At 40.9% G+C, this 9477-nt stretch overlaps 1 protein-coding gene across 2 annotated transcripts in view; it reads right to left on the bottom strand.

Annotated features, from left to right (window-relative positions):
- Positions 1–4063: 4063 nt before the first annotated feature.
- LOC139735185 (uncharacterized) overlaps positions 4064–9477 on the bottom strand; it is a 68284-nt gene continuing 62870 nt past the window's right edge. For both annotated transcript variants that reach the window (XM_071645946.1, XM_071645945.1), the window contains exon 9: positions 4064–8023. In XM_071645946.1, the coding sequence (XP_071502047.1) occupies positions 6476–8023 (1548 nt within the window). In that variant the 3' untranslated portion in view covers positions 4064–6475. The remainder of the gene's footprint in view (positions 8024–9477) is intronic.

Below are 9477 nucleotides of genomic sequence, written 5' to 3'. Positions count from 1 at the left end.
AAACATACAGGAAAGAAGAGGTCGGTTGTGCTGTGTTGGAACACTTTCACACAATAATACCACATTCACAAGGAACATGGCATGAGAGTAATTCACAATTATAATGTATGCAAAAACACCATCTAAATCACATGGGAATTTTACGGCCTGATATTAACCTTCTTCCCCTGAGGGAACATGAACGCAACAAGAATACACACCATACTTTCCAACCCTTCAACCAGTCATTAATGACATCACTGATGATGTCATAGTAAAAGCGTTAATTGCTTGAATTACATCCTGAATAGACATATGGCAAGCACTCTAGTTACTTACATTGTACAATATCGTTATAATACTTTTATGTATTTCAGCAGCTTTCTTTGCTACTTTTATGTAATGTACCTTTAAAACTGTTGATTTGAGACACATTTACTCTTCTTTTCAGCATACATGTATATGGTAGTGGGGTCTTTAGCAAATAATACACTGTGTGTATAATCATATAATACTTTGCTAAAGAGGATCTCTCCACACAAAACAGAACCCTACTCCCATATGAAAAAACTGTTGGCATGATATCAGGTAGCATGTAATATGCTGTTATACCTCAGGAAACTACATCGGTCTAAAACTAGAAAGGGACAATCCACAAGCAAATAAAAAGTCACATTATTTTACAGCTTATTTGGCCATCATCAAAAGTCCCCTCACTTTACATGAAATATAATTTCCATTTGAATGGATTGCCATCCATCCTCACCCATCCCCCCCCCCCAAAAAAAAGGGGGGGGGGGAGAGAAATAAACACTCTATCCAACAACATATCATAAACAGTCAAGCAATATGACTGGGCAAAAATAAAATTTACTCTAATGAAATGAACCTTTGACTTTGTGATTTGACATACGTAAGTTTCCTATGCACGACATGTGACTTGCCAGGCTCATTACACTAAAATGTGCTGAGAGAGAAAGGGGGGGGGGGGATGAGAGAGAGAGAAGGACGAGTGACAAAGACTCAACTGGGAGTAATGTATAGTTTGATTGAGAGAGAGAGAGAGAGGAGGAAAATAACAGAGCGAGGGCGCTATACCAGACAACAGCACACACATTGGCACTTTCTGTCTGCCCAGGGGCAACACAGCTTATCATAAATAAAGCAAAGTGTAGTAAAATATACAAAAGTAATATACATTAATAAACATGCAGACAGAACATAAAGTCTTTACAAATATTACATCATGAGGAATTAAAAAAAAAAAAACCTACAAAGAAACAAACAAATATGCAGATGAAGATATTGCATGTGAAGTGAAATACAAATGCTTCTTTGTACATGAACAATATATATAATTCATATCGGCTACAGATCATACTATCAGACAGAAAGACAGACACAAACACACAACACACATACACACACAAACACACACAGTACACACACACAATGGCTTGGAAACATGAATAATTTCAATTACTTGGAGAAAACTATGCATTCTCGAACAGGAATGTTAGACACGCTGCTAGTGTCACCAAAACGTGGTACTTTATTTTTACTGTCAAAGCATTTTACAATTCAACTTGAAATTTGATAATTCTTTTCAAAACAGCATAAAAACTTTTTCTCTCTTCCAGCATAGAAAATTTAAACCTTCCCAACCTGCTGTTGCATACATAACAGCCCCCTCACACAGTGCTTGAGTTCAAATGAAAACCAAAGAAGAAAACCTACCACCTTGTCACTGTGCACGATCTGTAAATGAAGAGCTTGCTTCCAGAAGGCCCGAAATCAATCATTTTTCAATGGATTTAGCGCATTTTGGTTGAAAGCCCTCAAAACAAACTTACAATTGCAGACAAACTTTATTGGAGATAAGCTTTATTGAAGACTTTATACTTCAGTGTAGAATAACAAATATGGTCAGAAGGAAACAGTCCACACTATATTCCTTTATGTCATAGAAGACATCATTTGATAAGGATGAGTAATCAATGATATGTAACAACAGTGAATGGTCCTTTTCAATTTTCTTAATACATCTCTTTTTCCCCTATCATTCCCTCGGCACTGGATTCTTACGACATTGAGCAATCTTTCAAGCATTAATTTTAAATTAGTAAAAGATGATTTGGTCATGATATATCACATAAAACCTATGAGACACTGGGTCAAATGAGCTTGGGACAACCACATAAGGCTAGATGGGTTATATGACAGTCACGATATTGGGTTAAATATACTGGTATCTATGTGGGTACAAACATCCCTTAATCTGATTAGCATTACACTATGCTCATTTCCATAAAACTGAAATCTCATACATTACACGGGGCTAAAATCTCTTAAATAACACCATGATAGAGAGAAAACACTTGCTTGCTTTCTCTTTAAGACATCCAGTATAAGTTGTCTTCTGTACAAGTACTAGATACAATGTAACTGAAGAGATGAAGAAGAGCTCATCATATAATCATATTGTTTGTACTTGCTTTCAATGAAAATAAATAACATGGTGAAACAAAAGCATTTTTCATGCACCATATCTAACAGTAAATTGGGTTTAGAAGGTTCAGTATTCAAACTGCTTACAACTAGTCCTCAATTTCGTTCTACTAATATCATATATAGTGCAGGACAACAGCAACTCTTGGTCAAAAGTTATATTTGATTGTACTGAGAAGGAAAAAGCAGCTACGGAACATTAGGGGAAAATACACAATTTGTTTTCTTGGGGCTGTCAATGGCACTGACAAAGAATATCAAGAAATGGGTCTAATGTTTGTTGTTGTAGTTGCAAGTGCTAACTTTAATGATAACAATGGCACTGGTGTTAAACCTAAGTAATATAAGCACCCTCACTTCTCAGGCAACTCTCAGCTATCATGAACACATTTCTATCAAAACACTTAAATGTTTCTCAAAATGGTATAGAGCTTTGAACAACATCTATACACTCTTTGTCATATAAGATATCTCAATGGCATGTCAAAGTCAAAGGAACTTTATGATGCTGGGACCAAGACACACATAAAAGCGAGTTTGCCCTGCCCGCTGTAGATATCTTGTTGCCAAATTTAAGAGAAGTACAAGAGGAGAGATAAAGAGAGAGGGAGATACAGCGAGAGGAAGATAAATAGAGGAAGCAAGATATAGCAGCAAAAAGAGAGAAACAGACAGGGGGAGAGAGTTAGACACAGGGAGAAAGAGGGGGGGGGGGGGGGCTCCCCAAGACAATGGAGTTTAGACACATCTCTGGATGCATGATATGGATACATATCTAAGCTCATGTAGAAGAGCAAAGCTTTTCAATTGAACATAACATCTATCTCTTTCTCCCTCCCTCCCCCCTTCTCTATCTCTCTCATCTCCTTTTCTCTCCTTCATTAAAAAGAAAAAAAAATATATAAATATATAAAAGGCATATATATGTGCACATCGGTTAGGAATATCTTCTACAATATATCCCAAGCTATTTCTACGTTTCTCCCCTTCCACCCTTTCATTGGCAAGATGTCATTTGTCCATTACTTGGTAGCATTGCTACATTGATTTTTTTAAGAAAAAAAGAAAGAAAAGAGAAAACAAAAATAAGAATTGCACTTTTCCCCACGTGTACTTTTAAGTAAAACTTAAATAGCTTTAAATATTCCAAACTCTGAACATTTGTCAATGTGATTGTCACTGACAACAGCAAGCCACACTTTTCACTCTCTTGGAGTAGCCACTGCAATAGAGAACACAAGTGTGATATGATAGCCATTCATCGCCACGGAAACTGATTCTAAACAACCTCACCTGGTCCGAGTGTTTATATACACACCTGGCTCCAACCCAAGCTATAACAAAAGACAGTGACATTATCACTTCAGTACTCTAGAGCAATACTGGGACAACATACTGTTCAGACACCTTGTTTGTTGAGATAACTACAGCCCCTGTCATTCATCAACATACACCATTCAAAATTTTGTACCTCAGCTGGAACAACGTTTATGAATAGAAGCAAGTAGCAAGAGAGTACCAAATGTGATGTCATAGCCATTCATCGCCATGGAAACTGGTTCTAAACAACCTCACCTGGCTTGAGCATTTACGCACGCACCTGGTCCCAACCCAAGTTACAAAAGACACACCCTAAGTATGTTCAGACGATCCCCCGCTTCGCAGGGGAAGTTTGGAGAATGTTAATCTTTTTTACGGTCGACTGTCCACACGTACGTTGACTCGACAAGCTTGCCGGGGAAACAGGGAATGTCCTACCAAGTGTTCACATGATGGGATTGCCGGGGAAAGTCCTGACAAACAGAACATTCCCCGCAAAGTGCGAGATCATCTGAACGCAGTGTGTGACATCATCACTTCCGTACTCTATACACACCTGATTAAGCATTATTTATTACTTCTGTCGTCATATGCAAACAAATTGCTTTGCCCTCCTTTCAGCAACTTCCTTTTATCATTTCTGTTTTTTATACTCCTACAGCTGGCCCCTGGTGAACTCTAAAGAACATTTTTCTCTCATTCATCTTTGTCATTGTTTTTGGTTCATCGTATCATCATTATTGTGTCATTATCATATCATTTGGCTGCTAAGCTAGTTGAAAATATGGCACTGACCCTAACCAACAGTTCTGGGTACATGTATTGCCCACTGCAGACAGCCCCTCCTTCCTTTTCGCACTGTGTGTGACTTGGGGCAGATCACTTCAAACAAGAAAACATCACGAAAGATGATGACCTCAGTCTCAAAACAAAAACAGCAAATATGCAGTGGCAAATTACAAAATTTTCCACATACTTACTGCTGGTATCTGCAGTATTTCATGCAATCACACATAAGGAACAGTTTTGGTGTTTTTTACAAATGATCACAGACTTTCACATTAAGTCTGCAAATTAAACAGGCCAACTGCTGATTTTGTTTGGACTTGTTCAGTTTCTTCTGTATAGGCAAAATTGCTGTGCAATAAGACTAATTTCTGACGACGCTGGGTGGGTGCATAAGAGGATGCGTAAACTACCCACTGTATCATAACCTGAGGTAACTGGGAATACTTTTCGTCAGAGCGGGAGACAGTGACCACGGGTGTCGCCTCACAGATGGAAACTTTGCATTCTTGCAAATCAATTGATGCGTCTGTGAACAATCTATCACACATTCACACAAACACCACACAGACACACAAACACACACATACAAATATACATATAAAACCTCGAGGCAAGAGAATTCACATCTTAAATTGGGGGAAAAAAACACAAGGGACCAGCACTCAAAGCCATCCACAGCATCTCTCATTCCCTTTCAAAATCTTCATAGATCTCTATCTTCTCCCTAATACATGTCCTCTCATGCAAGTAACATTACAGTTGCCCTTAATCTGTTACACAAAATTACTTACAGGTTGCATCTTACCACTATAGGGACCTTTAACCTCTGTGGGACACAATATTGCCTGGCACAGCGACACTTGTTAGACAAACGTAATAAAAATGACTACATATGATCTACATACATCGTTCTGGATAACATGCTACTGATGTGATGTCTGTACTGGTGAGGTTGTACACTGCACACACGCATGTATATATTGTACATGTGCTTGATGACACAAGTGTGATGAGGGAAAAAAAAACAAGAAGAGGTTAACCCTTTGTGGGCTTTTGAGTGCCAATCGACACAGAAACTTCATAGTATTCTACGCACTGTCGGAAGTTCCTGGCACAGAAAGGGGTAACAAAGATTTCACTCACATTTGTCCATTGCATTTCCTTTAGGTTATATAAACTACATGTATACATTGAAGGCTTACCTGTCTATGCAAACATCAATGTGACAGGTACATTCAATTTGTAATACTTAAGACATGGAAAAAATACTGCCTTTTCCCAAAATCATAAGGTAGGGATTTCTTCATAAAGTGTATGTGCATCTTTTTCCCCAGCCATTACGTGAGCATAAAATTGTGACAATTTCCCATAATGAAACTGCCTAGAACATCAATGGATGACAATACTGATGCAGTCAACAGTATACAGGATGGCTACCTGTCCGTAATGCGTAAAGTTTGGTATATCACGTCTCCAGCATGCGATTTCTTTCTGTGAGTGAGGTTTGCTCTGCCTCACCCATATATGTCATCCAATAATCGGCAATCCTACATCCTATTCAGTGGTCCCACTTGGCTATTTCTGGTATCAGCTCCTTCAAGGGATTTGAGGATGCAGGGTATGATGAGTTTCACTGGCTGGACATGAAGACTAAAGATGCAGATCACTGTTATCATACTACATTGAGAGCCTGATATCAATATTGCGCATTGTCAAGAACTGCCGCGACGCACTCACGATGTATCAATAGCTTCTTGTAAGCAACAACGATTTGTTCGCGTCCTTTTGTTGTGCGCTTCACTGTGTAACTGCCACATGTTTGGAGCTACACTGCACCTGCTGCAGGGGAAAAATTTTGTCCAAATCATACTTTGTGACATCATACCGTTGTTCCATAATCAAAGCTGTGATAGTCTCTTGTTTGATGTCGCATCGCCCGCTCGCTTCGGCCAGTGTCGCTGCTTCCATTGCTCATGTGCGCAATGCCCCCGCCCAAGTCCGTACCATTGGAGTACGAGTGGGGGATCCTGCCCCCACTGCCGGCCTCTTTGGCGTCCTTCACAGGGCTCGACGGTTCCGACGTCGGAGAGAGCCGTCGCTTCTCCTCCTCCACTTGCTCCCGGGCTCGCTTCTTCTTGAGCAGGTCTTCGAAGCTGGGGATCTCCGGGATGGGGCCGATGTTGGCCATCCCATTCCACTGCTCCAGATCCTCGTCGCTGTAGATCAGCCCCCTGCGCTTCTCAGAGCCATGCTTCGAGCTTTCTGACGGAGTCTTCCACCGCTCCACCACCTCGTAGTCGCTCAGGTTTGTCGGCGAGGACAGATTGCCGTCACTAACATCTTCCGGCCTGGTGGAGCCATTCGCTGCATCGGTTTTGGGCTCCTTGTCTTTCTTCTTCTTGCCTTTCTTGTCTTTCTTCTTGTCCTTCTTGGAGACGGATTTGATGGACTCCGTGTCTCCTTGCCACTGCTGCTCTGATTCTGGTGTTGCACTGCCATCTGCACTCGAGACCATGCCTGGTAAGGAGGATCCAATTCCTCCGTCATAGCTCTTTTTCCTCTTCTTCTCTTTCTTTTTGTCCTTCCCCAGAGAGCCATAATTCCTATCATCTGGCACTGTCGTTATACTGCTGGCATCGTCCAACCTCGCCTCGAACACCATATCCTTGTCCTTGTGTTTGCCTTTGCTCTTCTTCTTCTTCCCCTTCTTCAGGTCGCTCAGGTCCATCACTCCCTCTGGTGTTGTCACCACACTCCCGGCATCCTCCGCCCCCTTCCCCTGGCCTTCCGACTCTTTGCCCTTACTCTTCTTCTTCTTTTCCTTCTTTTTCTTCTTGCCATCCTCAGCATCCAGCATGTCCTCACTGGTGTAGTCCCTCTCCGAGGACGTTCCGTTGCGTCCCTTCATGCTCTTCGTAGGGCTCGCTGACGACATGCTCACCCGGTCCACGATCTCAAACTCCCTCTCCAGGTCTGGGCTCGACAGATCCTTACTGGTCTTCCTCTCTGCCGCCCAAGCTGTGTTAAGTACCAGCTTGTCTTGCTTTTTCAACTTCTTGTCCTTCTTCTTCTTCTTCTTAGAGTCCTTGGAATCCTTCTCCTCCCCAACGCCGTTGCTCACCAGGTCAGGGTTGGGGTTCTCCAGATCCTCCTCCTGCTCATCCAGCAAGTCCATAGAGTTTGTGGCGCTGGTCACTGACTCTGTGTCAAACTGCCGGTTCCGTTCCTTCTCCTTGCGCTTCTTCTCCTTCTCCCATTCCTTAGCCGGGTTCTTGACCTTGGATGTCTTCTTCTTGACCTCGATGTCACGGGCCATGGCAGCGGCCTTCTCCGAGGAGAGTTGCCTCTCCCTGATGGCCTTTCTCCTGGCCAGAGAGAGCGAGTGCTCAGCTTCCAGATCCTTCTCGAACACCTTCATCCTCAACATCTGGATAGTGACAGGACAAAGACAAAAAGAAACATATATGTATAAAGGAATGTCTTCAATGAAGTGACAGGGGTGATGACCACAAAGAAGATGTAGCCATTAGATTTCTGGCAATAACTCATTGAGGTTATTGGCTGCTTCACTGATATTCTAACTGCAAACAACAACAACAGCAAAAAATCTTGGAGTTCAAAGACACATACACAAAAAAAAATGTATAAAATTTTACAGGAGATGGTGGTTTCTCTCTGAAACAATTGAAAAAAAAAATAATCTTATCATTTTCATTTATTTCTTTTATTTTTCTATGATACATTGTATCAAAATAGTATAGCCTCATCAACACCAAATACAGTACTAGGATACTCATTTGACTTCAAAGCCACTTATACCATACATGTAAATAATGATCCAAAAATGATTTCAAACAAGAAGAAAGCTCCCAACAACACTCAACAGGAATTTTAGAAAAAAAAATCTACATTTACGATAGTCAAACAAGCATGCACTCTGATATCAGATGCAAGAAGAAGAAGAAGAAGATAATCAAAGCCTGTTCGAAGCTAAATCCTGAGCTACAGATCCTAGGAAATCACATAGATACTACACGCTGCCTAAAGACCCTGCAGTGTGGGTGATACCATGGAGTGGGAAGGCTGGCCCAGCTTGGATATATTCGAGAATTCCCAAAATGGATAGGCCCGAATTCACGAAGGAGGTACAATTGAAACCATGGTTCAAACCATGGACAAAAAACCATGGAGCGCCAAGTGTCCCATGGAATATTTCGTTACGAAATCAGTCATTTCGTCAATGAAATGATTATTTTGTAATGAAATGACAACATTTTGTAACTAAATGAACATTTCCTCCACAAAATGATAATTTCGTTAACGAAACGTCATTTTGTTGACAAAATGATCCAATTTCGTAACGAAATATTCCGTGCGACACTTGGCGCTCCATGGTTTTTTTCCATGGTTTAAACCATGGTTTCATTTGTACCACCTTCGTGAATTCGGGCCATAGTGTACAGCTTTATTATTAATCTCTATAATTATGTAAGTACACACATGGCCAAAGAATCTCAACTGGAGTTGACCGTTACCAATGAGCACTCTCTTCGATGCATATATTTGCTGACTGGTGCTACTATTTGTGGTTTTCGAATGTATCCTCGTGGGCACTGAATGAATCAGGCCACCGATAAATCACCATAAAACCGAAGTCCCGTTTCATAAAACTTGTTATCAATAGCAAGTTAAGATAGTTGCTGTAACCTACTGAAATTCTTGCATCTGATTGGCTGAGAGCAAATTTGTCATAGAAATGTGGCAGTTGTTACCAACATGAAGTTTTATGAAATGGGACCCTTGTCTCTAAGATACTGTATACGCTATAATTTTCGCGTTCATAAATTTTCGCGAATTGCCGCTGTCACACATTTTTGCGAG

This window comes from Diadema antillarum, unplaced genomic scaffold (assembly GCF_040938485.1).
Source record: "Diadema antillarum isolate AM-2024a unplaced genomic scaffold, OU_Dant_1.0 seq00000565_RagTag, whole genome shotgun sequence".
NCBI lineage: Eukaryota > Metazoa > Echinodermata > Echinoidea > Diadematoida > Diadematidae > Diadema > Diadema antillarum.
The sequence above is the reverse complement of the archived record's forward strand: the minus strand, read 5'-3'. Positions and strand labels throughout refer to the sequence as shown.